Below are 20,816 nucleotides of genomic sequence, written 5' to 3'. Positions count from 1 at the left end.
GTACCACTGTATGTGCAACTGCCATAGCCAAGTACCCAAACCACAGAGCTCCTTCAATATATGCCCAGATGCATAAAACCTACCTAGCTTCACTTGTAGGGGGGATGGTTTGTAATTCATAGCTACAGTTTCTCCCTCTCTCGTGTCACAGTCTCTGTCAGATATAGAGGCTGCTGTTGGATCCTGTTGGAAGAAAAGGAAAACCATCAGCTATGTTTGAACAAGGGAAGATATCACATCATTAATGTTTTGTACCTTCTAAATTAGAGTTGGGATAACATACTGGTTTTTGCGTTTGGCGAGGCAGGAAAAGCATACTTGATTTATATTCAAGAGGTTAGAGTCCAGATACTTTAAGTTCACTTTGAATTAAGGTTGCTATCTTTTAAAAATGTTGGCCTGTAGACTTCTATGATGGATCATCCAGGAGGCTGCAAACAGAATACTGGGAGTGGGGGCAGTTACATCTCAAGGTCACTAGATCAAATACACTCCACGCTGGTCATGTCCGAAACCCATTAAGCTGTGAAAGGTGGTAAACAGCCTGTACAAAATATTTTGGTTGATTCACCTTGATTCCTAGAAGATGTCAACACTTCACATAGAGTTGGCCCCAACGGACTGACATTACTGTTATGTCAAGGAGATGATGATTTAGTAACTAATTACTATTATTCTTCTACCTGCTCTTCATCTATACCTATGAAAACGACAGTATACCAAAAACAACAAAGCATATTCACCAAACATATGGAGACAGATAAAAGAATCAACGCAGACTAATTCCATCTTAACACTTTAAAATGCTTGCGCATATATATAGGTTTTGCCTGGGCACAATCCACCAAGAAGCTCTTCTATGTAGAACCCACAGAAACGAAGGGCACTGGATCTTGTGAGGTTCCCGATTATAATCACCAAAGACAGAATTTTCACTTCCTAACCCTTTGTTTGAGGCTTGTTTAGGTGCTTTTCTTATTGCTCTAAAGTTCTTTTCAAGAAAAAAAGACTGAAGACTCTTTCCTCCATGCAATCTGCACAATATCCATGAGACACTGCATTCTAGGATATATTATTCCATGGAATCCCCTAACACATGCTACCGAGAAACAGAATTCCACTGCTGATTCAAAATGTTCTAAACTGCATTCAGTGCCAACTTCAAAGCTATGAATGATCTTAATTCTTTTAAAAACATCTGAAAGAGTAAGCTGCTGCCCTGAAGCTCATGTCACAATAGGCCTGTCAGTTCCTAAGGAGCTGGAACACTTTTTATCTTTTCTTGCTACCAACAAACCATGGCTACTCCTCAGGAATTAAGCTGAGGTCCGAAATTAGAGCAGACTGACAAAACCTCTTCATTTCCCCCCACCAGAAACTAAACAGACAATCTTGTGTGTAGATGCATGATTTGTGGATTACAAATTCAAGGAATATTGCCAACGGAAGCACCACTCTTGACCTCAACGTGGAGGAAAATTAGAATATGTCTTTTTTGTAAGGGTGGCAACATTCAATCTCACCCCCCATTTTACTCCAAATATACCAAGCTCCCTTTCATGCAAAAAGGTACCTGACTTGGAAAACTCTGATTGCAAGAGGCTTATGAAAGAGGGAGAGTGCATAAGCAACAGATTCCCTGCCAACAATACGTATGAGAAATGGAGTGAAATGGTTTTTCCAGAATGCCACAACCATAACACCAACTAACCCTTCTTCCAGCATCAAGCCCCTGAGCTGTGCACAGAATATGCTTGAAGAAAAGTGTGATTATGACAGTAGAGCATTTTAAGCCACTCTGAAAAGCAACAGGACTACTCCAACACGCCTAACATTATTGGTACTTTAGCTTAGATTGTGTTCTGCAATTGTTGCTCTTCATCACATGCAGTTTTCTCACGTGCATTGTTCCCTTTTGTACGATTAAAGCAACACAGCCTCTTAATAGCTGGTAACTTGCCAGTTCTGCCTTTAAAAAAAGGGGGGGGCAGTCTTCACCAGCCAGGTGCCCTCCAAGTTTTGGATTGCAGCTCACATCAGCCACAGCCTGCGCAGGCTGCACTAAGGCTACATGTTTAACAAAAAGTGTATTTTCATTCACTTTCGACTTTTTGCGAGTAATCACAAATGCTATTCCCCCCAACTGCATGAAATATTTTTATTTCTGCATCTCTTCTGCCAGACTTGGCCAGACATTACTTCCCCAGCCCCTGTAGCCCATCTCTGCTGCCAGAACCAGACACCAACTAATGCAACAGCTTTTAACTCCTTTGTTTTCAGGAGTCTGTGGATGCTCTTCTGCTCCGATGATACTTCACTTGACCTGTGGGGTATGAACTACACAGGGGCAAATCAAGTGGAGACTTCATGTTTTTGTTACTTCCGCAGTGCTTAGCAAGAATGGACTGAAAACTCCAAGTGCAGCCCTATTAATTTTCCAAGCCACACACCCAGCTTTATTTATTTTCTGCCGACTGCCACTTCTCCAAGCTCCAGTAACTGCTCAGAAGTGGCTCTGAAATAATTCCAGTCACTGTGGTCCCTCTTAAATTGCGTTCAAGAGATGTCTATGGCTGCTGGTTTCCTGTTCTAGTAAATTTTGGGCTTGGCCCCAGAGTAAAAGCCCCCCCCCCCCAATTCCAGTGCAAGTTACCAAAAGCAGCTAGGAAAAGACAAAGCGGTGGAGGACAGGCATGTTTAGCCTCAGAACGTATCATCGCAAGTGGCCACAAAGCAGCTCTTTGGGGGCAGAAGGAATCCTTTCATCAACACACAGTCAATGCTGGGAACAGAAGCAAACAGCAGTGACGGCATCTTCTGTCTGCTCCTTTCTGCAGGGAAAATAAGGAACAACAACTGCCAGTGACTCAACCGACATGCACTCTGGCGGGTGGAAGATGCAGCATGCAGCTTTTCAGCAAGATGCCTCCCAGCCCATCCAGTACGTCTCAGCCTTGACATACCGTGGAAGGAATCACTTGGGAGGCACTACATGTGCTGTTGTACTGTCTAAAGCACGCATGTCTACGCTCGTGTCTGCAAGTGTGTCATCCTGGGGGCTGAGAGAGAGAAGCATCCACTCTTCCGTAAGGGGACAAATCTACTCTGTGCAATCCAAGCTCTTGACCCAGCCAGGATCACAGTACAATGTCAGGGAATTTGAATGTTGCAAGCACCTGAAATGGTCACACAAGGCTTTCTGAAAAGAACGTAAGAAGAGCCTGCTGGATCAGGCCAGTGGTCCATTAGTCCAGCACCTGGTTCTCACAGTGGCACCAGATGCCTATGGGAAACCCGAAAGCAGGATTCAAGCACAAGAGCACTCTTTCTGCCTGTGGTTTCGAAACTGGTATTGAGACGCATTGCTGACTCCGACTGTGGAGGCAGAGAACAGCCACCTTGGCTAGTAGCCATTGATAGCCCTCTTCTCCATGAATTTGCCTAATCCTGTTTTAAAGCCATCCAGGTTAGTGGCCATCACTGCCTCCTGTAGCAGGGAGTTCCATAGTTTAACTATGTGCTGTGTGGATAAGGGCTTCCTTTTCTCTGTCCTGAATCTTCCAACATTCGGTTTCCTTGGCTGTCCACAAGTTCCAGTGCTATGAGGGAGCAAAGCTGTTCTCTAGCCACTTTCTTCATGTGCTGCATAATTTTATAAACTTCTATCATGTCACCTCTTATCTTTTCTCCAAACTAAAATGTTCCACATGCTGCAATCTTTCTTCATAGGTGAGTTGCTCCACCCCCTTGATCATTTTTGATGCACTTTCCCGAATCTTTCTAATTATACAAATATCCTTTTTGAGGTGAAGTGACCAAAACTATACACCAGTATTTCAAGTGTGAACACAATTATTATACAGTGAAACCTCTACTTACGCACATAATTAGTTCCGGAGGTCCGTCCATAAGTCGATCTGGGTCGCTGGTAGAAGCGCCATTGTGCGCAGGCGCATTCGGCAGCAACACACCTCTGTATATGTGTAGGCGGCGGCAGCCGCTTCTGCGCATGTGCAAACCGCAGAAGCCGCTTCTGTGCATGCGCGAATTGCAGCAAACCTGGTATTTACTTCTGGGTTTGTTGCGGTTGCAACTTGGATCAGGCCCAAGTAGAGAAGGTTGTAAGTAGAGGTTCTACTGCATTGTCAGCTTTATTTTCCATTCCTTTCATAATGAGCCTTAGAATGGAATTCTCCTTATTCCTTCCATACACTTCCTGGAGCTATCCACTATGACCCCAGTGTTCTGCTTGTGAAATTATTTCACTGGATTCAACCCTAAATATTTATGGAGTACGAGCAACCCAAAATGTGCTCCAATTTTGGGGTGAGTTCCAATCGTAATGTTCCATTCTAGGGAATGAGCCCCATTGTGCATTGTGGAATACTTCTGTGAAAACCCATTCTGTTGTTTTCTGCCTGCATGAGTTCCCTCATAAATAATAAGGGGGTGCTTGTGCCCTTTCCATGGCATAAATCAGGTCATTAACACTGCAGATTGAGGAAACACCCAAGCCCTTGCCTTTGTTGCTTGTAGCTTTCCGAAAGCAGACCAAGAAGGATAGTGGGTAGCAAGAAATAAACTACTGAAAGCCAGCCATTGAAGACTCTGCCATAAAACCTTTAGTTATTTTTCTTTTTTTGAAAAGAAATAATTTAAACAGCAGACAATTTCTTTCCTCTTTAAGCTTTACAGGCAAGACCTTCATGAACTAAACCAATGGGTCTGAACAGCATATTCTGGCAAGGAAGAAGACCCTCTACTATTAGAAGAAATTGTCGCTACAACACCTGGTACCTATGAAGCACACAGATAAAGATAAGAAAAGATAAAGGTTCAGTTCAGCGGATTCTTTAAACTGTGGTTTGAATGATCCAGAACAAGCAGAGGCAAGTCTCTGGCTCATGCATACTCCTTTCCCCTTCTTCCAGGGAACCAAGGGGAGAAGACTAGAAATTTTGACTTCTACCTGACTTCCAGTTCTAGTCATGTTATCTCAAAAGGATACTGGAGTGTTGGGAAAGGGGTATAAAAGGGCAAACAAAAAGATAAAACATTTGCGACTTTCCATTTTAGGAAAAAAGTGAACAAGGGAGACATGACAGAGAATGCATGGTGCAGGAAACATAGATATCCACAAGTTATCTTCACTTACTCATGATACTAGGATCTGGGGTCCCAAGATGCTTAAAAGCAGGGATGAGTAATCTTTTTTTTTTTTTTTCCTCAAGTGACACATTCACCCTTGGGCAACCCACCAGGAGTCACACGACAATGGTGGGCTTGGCTGAAAGGTTGAGTGGCCATCCCACACACTCTTGTGTGCACACACAGCAAACAGTGTGTACCAGGGTTTAGTTCCTTGAAGTAAACTCATGGTTGTTGTTGTTTAGTCGTTTAGTCGTGTCCGACTCTTCGTGACCCCCTGGACCAGAGCACGCCAGGCACTCCTGTCTTCCACTGCCTCCCGCAGTTTGGTCAGGCTCATGTTTGCAGCTTCGAGAACACTGTCCCACCATCTCGTCATTTGTCGTCCCCTTCTCCTTGTGCCCTCCATCTTTCCCAACATCAGGGTCTTTTCCAGGGAGTCTTCTCTTCTCATGAGGTGGCCAAAGTACTGGAGCCTCAACTTCACAATCTGTCCTTCCAGTAAGCACTCAGGACTGATTTCCTTAAGAATGGCTACGTTTGATCTTCTTGCAGTCCATGGGACTCTCCAGAGTCTCCTCCAGCACCATAATTCAAAAGCATCAATTCTTCAGCGATCAGCCTTCTTTATGGTCCAGCTCTCACTTCCATACATCACTACTGGGAAAATCATGGCTTTAACTATACGGACCTTTCATGGATCACTGCCCCTTCATGGATCACTGCCTTGCCATGGCGAAGGGGCTTGAATAACTCAGAGAAGCTATGAGCTATGCCGTGCAGGGCCACCCAAGATGGACAGGTCATAGTGGAGAGTTTTGACCAAACGTGATCCACCTGGAGCAGGAACCGGCAAGCCACTCCAGTATCCCTGCCAAGAAAACTCCATGGACAAAGGCAACAGGCATATAAAAAACTCATGATACTCCTCTGAAATTTATAGAGCACTGCAATTCAGCTTCCAGATGCTGTGGGGAGTTGGGAAAATGACTAAACAGAAGCACATAAAGGTCCAAACGCTAGTTCCAGTGATTTGAGAGGAAGATCCAAAGAAAGAATGCAGAAGTTCTGTAACACAGCCAGTTCAGTCATTCAGAATTCACAGCATATCCCATGGTTCCTGCAGCAGAACTGCGACTGGAACACAGAAACCGCTGTGCTCAAAGAAAGCAAGTTTCAGGATAGCAGGATTTAACTAGGCCCTGTTCTATGGTTTACAGTACTAAAGGCACATTATTTCCCTAAAACTTATGTTGCACGTAAGAGTATGGAGTGCAAACTCATTTTGTTTGCAGGTCATTCTAGCATGGCATCATTAAAAATGGCTTGTGACTTTATTCTTCTTCTGTAAACCGCCCTTAGGGTCCCAGTGAGGCTACTGAGGCAGGCTTAACTCCAGTTTTAGTTGTCTGAGTATGTCTGCTGTTTCATTAGGACTACTGTGAATTTTTGTTCGTTCGTGGTTGTAGATTTTCATTATGTATTTTATTCTGAAACCTTGTAAGCTGACCGGGGAGCATGTTTGAAAGACAGGGTAAAAATGCAGAAACCAAAACCAACAAAATTTAAGCAGTTGTGCTCCAATAAGCTGGAACGCCATCATTGGTTATAATTTTGTGCTGAGCACCCACGATTATGCATAAAAGAATGAATCCAATAAAACCAGAGGAGCAGGGAGAGAAGTATTTGTGAAACATAACTCCCTTCTGGTTGCCAAGTAGGAAAACCATTATGCCCAATGGGGTAAATCTTAAAATCCTTTACTTTCTTTTCGGTGCTCATAAATTTCTGTTAGACCAAAAACTTGGTTACTGATCAAACAAGCCTGCATTACTGGAACAGGTAGGGCAACAAATTCCCTTTCAGTGAATAATTGGGTTGTGTTTCTTAAACCCTGTGCTTTCCTAATTCTCCATTTCCCAGACTCAGTCAGACATTTTCCTCACCCTTGTAAATGGTCTGTGTATTGCTGTACCTTATTCAGAGATATAGGTTTTGAACAACACTGGAATACAAGGCACCTCATACTCCACAACCAGGGCTTTTTTCCAGCCGGAACTCAGTTCTGGCACCTCTTTTTTGAGAAAAATGAGCACTGGCTATAACTATGTCATTTACTGTTGGGTGTTGGAAGTGTGGAGATATAAATAATAAAATTATTATTTAAATTATTATTAAGGACATCTAGTTTCATTATCTACCCTGGCAGGATACCCTACGATCGTTCAACAGAGAAAGAACTCCACAAGTTTGTTAGTGCGCATTTGTGGTAGGAGCGAAACCAGATGGACATGTTTTAACTTTGGGAGCCGAGGAGCAGAGCAGCAGAACTTTAAGAGAAGGCAGAGGCCACCTGCTGTGCCCAAGGAGAGCAGAGCCTGCGTGAAAACTTCAATAGTAGCTAATCAAAGCCAAGAGAGCCCCCTAAGAAGCACAGCAGTGTCTCGCTTTCAGAAGCGGAAAAATGGGAGACGCGTCAGAGAGCAAATGCAGAGTGGCTAAAAGGTTAGGTGAAGGAAGGTGCAGCTTGTTCCTGAAAGCCTCTATTTTATTGCTGTGCAGCAGAATGAGTCCAATGCAAAGAGGCTGGCTGTATACACATGGGATAGAAACTTAGCTGGTAAGGGTACAAGTACCCAGACACCAGAAGGAAACCCACACTTCAACAAAAATATTTCTGACATGCTCTAGGTGTATGCTTTTGGTCCCCAATGTGAACAGATACACAAGTATGGATAGCTTCTGATATATTGTCTAGGTCAACACCCACTCACCTGGGAAGTATTCATTTTACATTTTCTCCTCCCAGCTTCCAGCTAGCCTTCGGAGGTGGAGGTGGAAGGTAGATCGGGATTTACTGGTGTGTCTGGATGATTTACAGCAGATCATCAATAATTTCTGACTCTCAAATGTTTAATAAAAGGAATAACAAAATGACTCCATCTGCCTTAATTGTACTGTTGAAATGCGGGAAGCTTGGGGTAACTAGGAAGGGATTCTTGTGTGCCTTTGGGATTTAAAGCAAATTTCTGGGCTCAGAATTATTTAATCCAAAATGTATTTCTTTCATACCAAATAATGGCTACTAAGGTCCTAGAAAAAACACACAAACGACATCCCTCAAGCCTCAGGTCCGCCCTCCTCTGCTTTAGAAAATGCAATGGGTCAGGGCCAAATCAGCCATAATGATAGGAATATTACTGTTGTCGCAACTTTGGCTTTTTAATTGTTTTTAGCAATTAAACAGGAACATTTTTAATTAGCACCTTGGTGCAAGTGGAGGGTTTAAAACTCTTTTTTCTGCTCTTTTGTTTTTTTTTAAACAAAAACCAAAACATGATCCTGACCTGTACCTGCTATAAGCCCCAGGAGAAAAGCTTCCATGGAGGCAACTTGTTGGGATTGCAGTAGGGGAGAAAAAAGCTAACCCTCCCCTTCTGGTGAAAATCAGGGCCCCTGCCTCTACCATTAGCAATTTAAAAAGAAAGATACAACATGAAATGACATATCAGTTTTGGCCCTCAGTGGTTAACAGCATGTGATTTACATGCAGACTGTCTGAGGTTCAAGGTCAAGCTAGATGCAATGTTAACTGCATTACTGTAATGAATTTATCTAGTTTTAGAATTTTAAACATGGCCTCATGGGATTTGTGTGTGATCAGCACTGGGGTCACAGAATTCCTTTAATGGGAGATGCTTGGGACTGAGAGCTAAACTAGACATAATTTTCATTTCAGGACTGCAATTAGCATATCAGATGTGTGCTTATTTATTTATTTATTAACCCCATGGTGGTGGTGGGGAGACTTCCTAGCAGAGCTGAAATCATGGATGAGGATAACTATTTTCTTCATACTGCAATGGCAGTGAAAATCACCCTATCGCAATAAAACTCAGCTGGAGTGAGGTGGGAGAACCCTCCATTTCTGCCAATAGAACATTCCTTCCCAGGGCATACAGAACATTTTGGGAAGGGGTTATTGGGTTGGGGGACGCGGGTGGCGCTGTGGGTTAAACCACAGAGGCTAGGACTTGCCGATCAGAAGGTCGGCAGTTCGAATCCCTACGATGGGGTGAGCTCCCATTGCTCGGTCCCTGCTCCTGCCAACCTAGCAGTTCGAAAGCACGTCAAAATGCAAGTAGATAAATAGGTACCCCTCCGGCAGGAAGGTAAACAGCGTTTCCGTGCACTGCTCTGGTTCGCCAGAAGTGGCTTAGTCCTGCTGGCCACATGACCCGGAAGCTGTACGCCGGCTCCCTCAGCCAATAAAGCAAGGTGAGCACCACAACCCCCGAGTCGGCCATGACTGGACCTAATGGTCAGGAGGTCCCTTTACTTTTACCTTTATGGGGGGGGGGAGAGGTAAATCCACATTGTTCTCTACTCTGCTCAGCTTACCCTGTGGGCTGCTACTTAAAATAAATAAATGCAGAAATGCTAAATGCAATCATGCAATAAACATGCTATCAAGTTTGGTCCTTAGTCACAAACATCTCCAGTTAAAAGGAACCCTACTTACTTGAGCCGAGCAAATAGCCCTGCCTGAGAACTTGAAGAGTCACTGCCGGAATAAGCAACATTGGCCAAGATGGACCAAAGGCTCACCATAATGCAGCCCCAGAGGTACTTCTGCAGCCCAATTCATTACATTTCCAAGTGAAGGCCACAGTCAGTGCTAAGGTTGAACAGCATTAGATCTTACTCAATAGGAAGTTCCAAAGTACTCTTGCACATATCTCATACCAGGAACTTCTAATGCAAAATTGGCAGACACTATTTTCCTGTTTAGGCAAACAATTTAAACTGGTTTTGAGTGACAGATTAATATAGCCCTATGCTTTCAGCCCAGCCTCCGTTACTGCATCTGCTTCTTGCAACAACTGCCTGCAAAATAACTCTGATGTGTGAGCTCCTGCTTGTGTGTAGGGCCTCTCTGCAAGCAGGACACCTGCTTGTGATTTCACCACCAACAATGCTATGGGAAATATTCCAAGAAAGAGGGAGGTGAGGTGAAGAAGGCATCAGCAGCCTGCTCCAGTAGCACTCTTCTCCACCCCAAGATCATTTTACCATCAACAGCCCTGTGGAAAGGATTATGATATCATTTTATAGGTTGAAATTGTTTATCGTGGTTTTAAAAACATGTACTTTAGTGTTACTTGTAAGGATTTGTATCCTGAAGGCTGAGATACAAATAGTTGTAACAAAAATAAAGGGGGGGGGCATACTGCAAACAATGTACTTTACGTTATTGTTTGCCTCAAGGCTTCACAATTCTTCAATAAATATTCCAGTGCAGGTGATTATATAGAAATGTCACTCTAACCTCTCATAAACAAGTGTTGTTTCCAGCAGTCACAACTGAGCAACTTAACAGTGCAGACTGTTCACTGAACACTCAAACCAAAAAAGGCTTCAGTTTAGTCTCCGATTGCATGGGGGAGACTAAACTCCATACTACAGAGGAGTGCTGAAACACCTTAGAATTTGTTTGTCTTTAAAGTTCCATTTTATGGGCGACAGTCAGGGATCTTTTCATTGCCGCAAGATGTAGCCGCAAAGTTAGATGTCTTTAAAAGGGGATTATGGACAATAAGGCTATCAAATGGCTACTGGTCGTGGTGGCTATAGGCTACCTCCGGGATCAAAGGCAACATGCCAAGATCGCTTTTTCCTTCATGTTTTGCTTTGGGGCTTCTGCCTGGACACTGTAGGAAAAGACAATGGAATAGAGAGGCCTTTGGTGGTATCCAGCAAAGCTCTTTTTATGCTCTACGGCAGGCTTCCTCAACCTCGGCCCTCCAGATGTTTTTGGCCTACAACTCCCATGATCCCTAGCTAGCAGGACCAGTGGTCAGGGATGATGGGAATTGTAGTCTCAAAAACATCTGGAGGGCCGAGGTTGAGGAAGCCTGCTCTATGGGGTGTGCTGCAATTCTGGCGGGTAAAGAAAATCTTCAGCATTATTGAATGCAGAGCCCAGCGAAGTTAGAGAGTTTCCAACACTGTATTTTGTTGGAACTTCTTGGAAGTTTGCCTCATCCCATTTTTACAGGTTTTACTGTTAGATTAGTTGTCTCACAAGCAGCAACTGATTATTATTATTTTAATAACTGTTGATCTGTTTCAACTTGTGTTTTTGTTTTGTTTTTTACTGTTGTACTGAGAAGGGGAACAATGCCTGTTGACCTCCAAGAGGCCAGAGAAGTTGCAAAGCAAGTTTCAGTTGGATAAATATAGCTGCATTAGGAACACATCTTGGAATCTGCAGAAAGGCTTGTAGGAATCTGCCTTGAACATCATTTGACTCAACTGACACTCTCCAGATAATGGCTTCATAAAGAAATTGGAAAATTATTCTAGGATTAAAAACTCAACACAATTCTATGCATGTTTATTTTGAAGTGCGAACTGCGTCAGACTGCAAACTGTTAGGAGAATATTAGTTGTTGAAAATAACTATGCCTTTGTGGACAGCGGAAGAACAGGATCCTTTTATAGATAGATAAGGAATTATAGCTTAGCCACGTATGACCTGCTACCTATGACGAGTCGCAAAATTAACAAACTTCTCATGCCTGCAGAAACCTGGAAAGTTTAACCTGATGGGGAATATTTCCAGAAATTAAGGGACACGTGAAATGAGAAATCTCCTTCTTAGAGATCCTATGTTTTCATTCCACTACTGGAGGCTCCTATATTTATCCTGAAATAGCTACCGGGGTAAGAAAATAGAAGGAGCCGCAAAGCAGCTCCAAGTGGCAATCTGTAGAATGTAATTGGATGAACATTTCTTTCAAAATAACCAAAAGCTACTAACTTTCTTTTCTGGGAGTTCAGCAGCAAACACATCAGTAATGTCATGAACCTGCCTGTTCAGGCAGGGAGGACAAAGCTACGTAGAACAGAAAATTACCACTGTAGCTTTCCATTTAACACCAATGGTGGCAGAGATGGTTGCGACATGTTGCATACACCTGTGAAGGAAACTGTGTTCCATTCCAAAATACATAGTACTTTTTAGATATAGCAGAGGTTGGTGAGGTTTTTTTTGACACGTATAAAATCTTCCAATAATCCACGTGTGATAGAGCAAGTTGTCCAGGTATTTCAGCCTCACACCTTTAATACAGACCTGAATTAGTTCTCTTTTCCTATTTCCCTTGAGTGTTGCATTTTTACTAACAGCTCTCATTGGTAGATGACTAAATATGCTTAAAATATTAAGCCAATCAGCTGCCAGGAAAGCCTGCGATACGAGAACCTAATAAGAGCTTGCTGGATCAGGTCAATAGCCCATCTAGTCCAGCATCCTGTTCAGTGACCAACCAGCCTGCCTTCTATCTGTCATGAATCTTCCAACATTCAGCCTCACTGGGATGTCCACAAGTCCTAGTGTTATGAGAGAGGAAGAAAAACTTCCCTATCCACTTTCTCCATGCCAAGCATCATTTCATAATTTTTTATCACGTCATCTCTTAATCACCTTTTCTCTAAACAAAAAACCCTTCACAATCCTCCAACCTTTCTTTACAGGCAAGTCACTCAATTCCTCTGATCTTGTTTTCATTTTTCTGAACGTTTTCCAATTCTAAAATATCCCTTTTGCGTTATGATCAGAATTACAGTAGTTTCTTTTCCTCAGTGCATCACATAATTACCACTATTTCTCTCCTCCCCACTAAACATTAGGAAGAACTTCCTGACAGTAAGAGCTGTTCGACAGTGGAATTTGCTGCCAAGGAGTGTGGTGGAGTCTCCTTCTTTGGAGGTCTTTAAGCAGAGGCTTGACAACCATATGTCAGGAGTGCTCTGATGATGTTTCCTGCTTGGCAGGGGGTTGGACTCGATGGCCCTTGCGGTCTCTTCCAACTCTATGATTCTATGATTCACTACATACCCCCTGGGCTTGTCTATAACAATAACAACAATTTACTATGAATTTCTACTCTTGGAGAGTAGACTGGAGGACATTCTGTTAATAGGTGGACTCCTCCCAATCCAGTGGGAGGAATCATCCTATTAACTGAATGCCCTTCAGTCCACTCTGGCAAATGTGATTTTGCCTTCAACTGTTTCTGGCTACTCTGGCTTTGCAGCCCAGTTATCATCCAACCTGTTACGTTATGCCTATGAAAACATTGTGGAGCTAAGAAGGAGTTTTAAGCTCTCAGTCGTGCTGTTGAAAGGTTGAAGTGTACTCGGGTCTTTTCTACCAATACTGAAAAACAAAATATACAGAAATTTAGATGTGCATTTTGCTGCTACTGCTGGAATCACCAGCCCGTTTGACTCTTCCTTTTCCTGTGTGATTCCACCCTTTTAGACTGGGCACATTCTAATACACCATCAGCCTTAAGCCCACTTTTACATTACTGTGGTTGACAAGACAAAGAACAAATTATGTAAGTCTTGGCTCTGTCCCTTACATCTAAGAAAATTTATTCTAAGTGGATTTTGATTCCCAGATTGCAGTCTGAGATGTCTGCAGATTGATAGTGGCAGTGCCTTTATTCTGGTCTATATGGTAAAGCAGGATGGTCAAGAAAATCAGCTGGTTTTGGCTTCAGATGTCATGTCCTGAGATAAGCCAGTAGATGACTATGCTCTCTGTCATAACAAAACAGGAAGCCAACTACAGGAAGGCAAACTTATGCTGACGAGTTAAATTACCAACACTTCTAGCACATTTAAAATTGAAAAGTGATGTAGCTCACGCCAATTTTTTGGAAGATAGCACCAGGGACGTGGGTGGCGCTGTGGGTTAAACCACAGAGCCTAGGGCTTGCCGATTGGAAGGTCGGCGGTTCGAATCCCCGCGACGGGGTGAGCTCCTGTTGCTCAGTCCCTGCTCCTGCCAACCTAGCAGTTCAAAAGCACAAAGCGCAACTAGATAAATAGGTACCGCCCCGGTGGGAAGGTAAACGGCGTTTCGTGCGCTGCTGTGGTTCTGCTGGCCACATGACCTGGAAGCTATACGCCGGCTCCCTTGGCCAATAAAGTCAGATGAGCGGCGCAACCCCAGGGTCGTCCTCGACTGGATCTAATGGTCAGGGGGTACCTTTACCTTTACTAGTGTATACTGACTGCAAATTGATACACGACATGCTTGACAACATGTTTGCAACACACTTGATATGAGGAATGGAGTGAATAGGTATGTATGAGTTTCTTTCTAGGCAGCAGGCCAGAAGCTGTGAGAGACAGAAGACGTTGCCAAGGAGATGTGGCCAAGGCCACCTAGCCATGCTGGCACTGAAGCAACAGACACACAAAATGCCCAATGTGTGGCAAAATATGGCAGACACATGGCTGTAAGAGCACAGTACAGAAGCAAGTTGGATGAAACTTTTTTTTAAGCAGCAGTGTACTGCCAAGACTCCAGCTTCCAAATTTTTTTCTATGAGCAGTCTAGACAGCTGAGGTGACGTAAGTAAACAGCGTTATAATAGGAACTTAGATCAACTGCTGTTGATTTAATAAAGCTTTATTTCTGGAATCCTACTGTTTGGTGTGTCTTGGGGCTCCTTCTGCACAATCCCTCCCCAGGCGAGGTCTGATCAATCAAGAGTCGTAAGAAAGATACTTAGGGACGTTTACTGGTCAAAATATGAATAGACAAGCATACAGAATGGAGTGCTAGGGATGACTGTTCCAACACACATATAGGAAAAACAAAGCACAGTTATGGCAGGAATGGGCCACTTAGAAAATAGAATAGAAGGCTGGGATTCACTCTAGAAATGTAAATGGTTAATCATAGCACTGGAAAAGTGAACCTTAGAAATCTAATCATACAAAACTAATAGTCAACCGAAATAATTTTTTGAAGAAGACAAAGTGAGGCAAGATTAAAGCTTGTACCTTTAACACGTGAGGTGAATTCAGAAACCATCTTGTGAGGATATCAGGAGTGCACTGTATTTGAGAGACCATCAAGGGCATACTTTCATATAAGGCTCTAGTTACCAGATGCCCCCACAGTTCATCTGAGCATCTGTAGAAACTAGCCTACCATACACCACTGCTTCACCCACTTTTCCTTCTGGTTCTGCTCACCACTGGCATATGATGCCTAGAAGGTTGCCCAGATGAGAATGCAGTGCTCAGTCTGGAAAAGGTCCCCATCCCTCTCCTAAAGCATTTTCTGTGTGCCTAGTCTCTGCAACCCCAATAACATTTCTGCATGTGAAAGTGAGTTCTTTCTGTATGTGGGCTTTCAGGAACCATTCCCTAGGGTAGCATGGTTGTATTGACAAGACAACATCCATATATTTTACTGTGTGGCAATTATATCTGTGTGCATGACCACACATACAGTGTTTCACATATTCAAAGCTGAACAGCCAAGTAACATTCCCACCTTCAAACATCTATGTGAAAATAAATACCAACCAGCAGGAGCAATAGTATCTTTCTCAATAGAGAACTGGTGTAGTATGATCTGTTGCAGATGCTCAACCAGTAGAATAACTCAGTCAAGCACCTATGTTGTGCTGGTGAAATACTTATCAGAACCAAGTGTCCTCGAGACTCCTTTTTAAGTTTTGGAGTACCACTGCATCAACTGGTGTAACAAAAAGGCAGCAAAGGCATCTTCTTCTTCCCAAAGGAGCAAACATTCACACACTGTTTTAGCTTGGCCCCCAAGGGATGTGGGTGGTGCTGTGGTCTAAACCACAGTGCCTAGAGCTTGCCTATCAGAAGGTCGACAGTTCGAATCCCCGCGACAGGGTGAGCTCCCGTTTTTCGGTCCCAGCTCCTGCCAACCTAGCAGTTCGAAAGCACGCAGTGCAAATAGATAAATAGGTACCACTCCAGTGGGAAGGTAAACGGCATTTCCGTGCGCTGCTCTGGTTTGCCAGAAGTGGCTTAGTCATGCTGGCCACATGACCTGGAAGATGTCTGCGGACAAACGTCGGCTCCCTTGGCCAGTAAAGCGAGATGAGCGCTGCAACCCCAGAGTTGTCTGTGACTGGACTTAACGGTCAGGGGTCGCTTCACCTGCCCGCCAACCTGTGCCTCCTTAGAGTACATGGATCGTCCTCCTCCTCTTCCCTGACCCATTCAGTCCTATGGAGCTGCAAGAAACTATACTTTGTGATGGAGGAACCAAAAACAGATAAATAGGCACACACTGTTCTTCTTACAGCTTCAACATCAACCAAATTCTTCTCTCTCCAGACCGATAAAAAGTTTATGAGATCTCAAAAGCTTGCACCCTATTTGGTTGGCTTAATAAAAGTATTGTCCTAATATGGATTTCATAATATAACTAGGTAGGTCTCAAGTCAAATCTGTTAACTGAATTACAGTGGCCACAAAGAAGGACCAAAACTGTGTCCTCTGGATCCCCTCCCATTGCTTTTTGGATGTGGGAAAATGTGTCTTGCAAGCCACAACCAATGCAGTGTTTTCTCAGTAATTTGACAAGCACAGTTCTAGGATCAGAAAAACCAAACAGCATCAGATTCTTCAGCTGAAATTCCTGACCAATACCATTTTTCTTAGTATGGAACGGGAGAAATAATAAGATTTTCCTTGCGGCAGAAATCTCTATTTCTTGGCCTTCATAAATAACAAAGTCAGCAACTAAGAAGGCTTGTATCCCCCAAGAAGTCAAACCTTGAGCTATAAATTGACTTTCTGATACAGTGTCAAAAGAAGAGCTGTACTACAAGTAATACTGCAGCATTCCATTTAATATTTCTTCACACCACCAGGTTCCAATTTCTAATGAAAACACCCTAAAACTGAATTCTTAGCATTATTTAATATTTACGTTACACCCACCCCATTTTCTACAGGGAACACTGGGCGAGGGAGAAGGAGGATGTTGGAAATGCTTGTTGTCTATGGCAACACCATATAATTCAGACTGCAGCTGCAATCAACATTAATAACTCACGCCATCTAAAAAGCGCAGGTAGGCTGGCCGCAAGGAGAGGGCTAGATCCAGATATGTAATGAGCAAAGATCCACTTACACTGAAGGAAGGAAACATGGAGGCCTCCCCCCCCTTCCCCCTAAAAGCCGTTCAGGAAGGCTGGGGAACTCTCCAGAACAGCATGGAAACTGGTGCTGCTGGCTGCCAGGAGAAGGAGGAATCAGTAAGTATCACCTCCCAGCAGGTGTCTCCTGCTAATGAAAAGGCATTGAGTATTGAGGTGGAATCTGTCTTAATTAAGTGGCTTTCTTGGTGGCCAGAAGTGCCTTTTACCAACTGTGACAGGTTTGCCAGCTACAGCCACTCCCGGACCAGGAAAACCTTGTCACAGACTAGTTCAAGCATTGTTTACTTCAAGGCTGGATTACTGCAGTGGGTTCTCTGTGGAGCTTCCCTCGCACTAGATCCCGTAAGCTGCAGTTAGTACAAAATGCTTCAGCACAATTGCAGGCAAGCACAATTGAAGCCATGTCAGCATATATGGCATGGGTAGGCAAACTAAGGCCTGGGGGCCGGATGCGCCCCAATCACCTTCTAAATCCGGCCTGCGGATGGTCTGGGAATCAGCATGTTTTTACATGAGTAGAATGCATCCTTTTATTTAAAATGCATCTCTGGGTTATTTGTGGGGCAGAGGAATTCGTTCATTTTTTCTTCTTCGAAATATAGTCGCCCCCCCCCACAGGGTCTGAGGGATCGGGGACCGGCCCCCTACTAAAATTTTTTGCTGACCCCTGATACGGTAACACCTGTGCTCAGAGATTTGTACTGGATGCTGATCTGCTAGCAGGCCAGGTTCAAGGTGCTACTGTTCGTCTATAAAGCCCTTAACAACTTGGGACCAGTTTACCTACAAGATCGCCTTGCTCTACATGTGCTCACTTGACTACTTTGATCAGCAGAACTGGCACTGCTACAGGTGTCGTGTTGTACCTTTTCTGCATTTGTAAGAAACTCGGTCACTTAGTATAGTAGCACCTACACTTTTGAATTCCCTGCCTATTGATATCAAGCAGGTGCTTTTGCTGTACTCCTTTTGGTGCCTGCTTAAAAACATTTTTGTTTAGACAAGCCTACCCAGATGCTTGAAATGCAGTTTAATATCTCTGAGCTGGAATGTTTCTCAGGTAACAGATTAGAAACCATTAAATTACAACCTTTTTTCCCACTGAAAAAAATGGTATTTTGCCAAAATTCTGTTGACAGGGCAGAGTTTTGCCCTTGCTGCAATAGAGCCCTGTCGAACTATTTATTTTCCCCCATAAGGTGAATGTCAAACATTTATTTTATTTATACACATAATTAATTTCTATGCCACACTCGATCCAAGGATCACAAGGCAGTTTATAACAAAAACGCAAAAATACATAATGTATTAACAAACAAAAACAGCCCCCCCAATATACAGTTATGTATCTATATGGGATCAAGCAAAAGGTTGCAGTTCGAGATAGCATGCAGGTGTTTGTACCAAACCTTTGCCCGTCTTCCAGACACTGCGCTCAAGCCAGGGCTCACCTGCATGGTCTCACCCTGGATTGGTTAGATCAGAGTTTAATGGAATGCTGGGAAACTGCATTTTAAAGACTTAGCTGGAACCTGAAAAAAAATACTGCACTGTTTTCTGTTCACTTATCCAACCACGCTTTCTGTTCCTGGATAGTCCCTCCCATTCCCCAAGCCCACCTCAGCAAACAGGAGTTCCAAAAATATGTTCATTTGTTAATCAGGCTATTTTGGGATTTGGTCTCAGTGTTTTATACATCTGGAAGTCTTGGGTTCTCCCAACCCTGTACCCCACCCCTTCTGTACAAGGGTGGTGTGCTGTTTTGGTTACACCATGATCCACACTGGGAGAATGAGCTCACTACTAGTATATAGGCTTGCAATAAATACTTTCCATAGTCAATCAAAAAGGGAAACCCAAGCGAATAGCTTAGTCAATGCACATTACTGACAGGACACTTGATTTTGAAAGAGGTCTGCAAGATAGCGTTTTTAATAAAAAATCTCTCTGGAGGAAAAAGGATTGCAAAAGGAGAACCGTTTACATGGGGAAAATTACTGGCTGCTTCCTATTAAGCAACCAGCAGCAGTTTCCTGAACAGAGGAGAGAGAATCTTTTGAAGCTACTGTGCAAGCCAAATTGAATTTGCCCTTTTCCTTTTCTTATCTTCTGGCATTTCAGAGAGAAGGGTCAGCAGGCACTCTGAATGCCGAAATCTCCCTCCTGGCTTACCATCATCATTAGAAGGGATCAGCTGATCCAGTAATACATGCATATTTAGCAGTGTATCTGCATCCCAGCTGTCTATGGGGTAATGCAGACTTCAAAGTAAAAATAATAATAATAAACACATCCCAACTTGCTTTGCTGGCAGAACTACATCTTCACTTGGACAGCTACCTTTGTACTTGAGAAGCTACTTATTGCATAATAGAGGTACACCTCACACTCCAGAGTCACGGTTGGTCTCTTCCTCATCTCCCTACCCATGAAGCCAAAACAATGCCTATTTTTCACCAAGGATACATGGTTAATTGATCCAGAGAGATTATTTACATTTCAAGAGGGGCTATTTTTGCATTTCAAAAGAATGCTACTGGAAAGAAGCAGGCCGTTTAATTTTTAATTTTTTTAAGGAGCTCTTGCAAGTATATGCTAATAGTCAATCTGGTAATGCTATTCTCCCAACAATGAACTGTTTTAAGTCAATAGAAAAAAATAGTTGTCATCAGAAATGGTTAGCAGTACCCCACAAAAGTAACCTTCGGTTCTACTCTAACAAAATCAAGAGAGACAGATGTACAGCCCTTTTGAGCAGTAACCTTTTAAAAAAAATCAAATCTTTTACCATTTTATGTGTCCTAGAAAGGCTACTAACTGAAATGGTTGGTGGAAGTATGTAATGACCTGCTTATCCAATCACTTCACAGAGTTGTTACCGAGACCCAAGGCAACCAGTGTTTGGGGACTACAAGTAGGAGCAGTGATTCAAGAGTCTGAAGACATAAAGGCATATTTAGATTTGACAGGTCTCTTGTCCCCAAATGCCTTCAAAACCTATGATTCTGACTGGCAAGTCTGCAGGAAATTGGCATATATACTGAGATTTAGTATATCTACCAACAGGCCCTTTCAGAAAGGCTTTCAGTGCTGACTAATAAGGGGCTCCATCCTTCCAACAACATGAGTGCCTTTTAGCCAGGACAACAGCCAGGGTCTACAGTACAAAGCAAGGGAGATGGCTTTGGCAGGGAGGTGAGTTGTTATATTTGCCCACCTCCTCTGTGAGGCAACAAGGTCCTTTACTGGAGGGGATGAAGATTTTCCTCATGGATGTCGAGACCCAGAGACACTGGGATGGGTCTGGGACATGCTGGGATAGGTCAGAGCCACACCACGAGTTACACTTCCTCATCTTCTAAATGCAGTGAAATGCCACAATCATGCAAAGTCAAGTTCTCATTTCCCCATTCCTTGGCAGAGATCTTTCAAGAAAATGTGATTCAGTTGTTTGGCTTAATAGGTCTGCTTATAACTCATTCAGCATAGTGACTATAGCAAATAGACTGCCCCCTCCCTCTGCTTTCCAACAAAGGATGGCGTCATTAATAATGCACTCTGTATCTCGTCCCCTCTGCAGTGACTGAATTCTCGTCTGTGCTTTTCTGAGTCTTTCTTCCAGCCAGACGCATGTGGCAACCTGTTTCAAAG

General features: G+C 43.3%; 1 protein-coding gene across 2 annotated transcripts in view; it reads right to left on the bottom strand.

Moving 5' to 3' along the window:
- Nucleotides 1-20,816, bottom strand: part of FAM219A (family with sequence similarity 219 member A) — a 58,472-nt gene that overhangs the window by 24,311 nt on the left and 13,345 nt on the right. For both annotated transcript variants that reach the window (XM_080973698.1, XM_080973697.1), the window contains exon 2: nt 84-183. In XM_080973698.1, the coding sequence (XP_080829824.1) occupies nt 84-183 (100 nt within the window). The remainder of the gene's footprint in view (nt 1-83; nt 184-20,816) is intronic.

Source organism: Podarcis pityusensis, assembly GCF_964106645.2.
Source record: "Podarcis pityusensis genome assembly, chromosome: 11".
NCBI classification, from domain to species: Eukaryota; Metazoa; Chordata; class Lepidosauria; order Squamata; family Lacertidae; genus Podarcis; species Podarcis pityusensis.
This window is presented reverse-complemented; position numbering and strand designations above follow the sequence as displayed.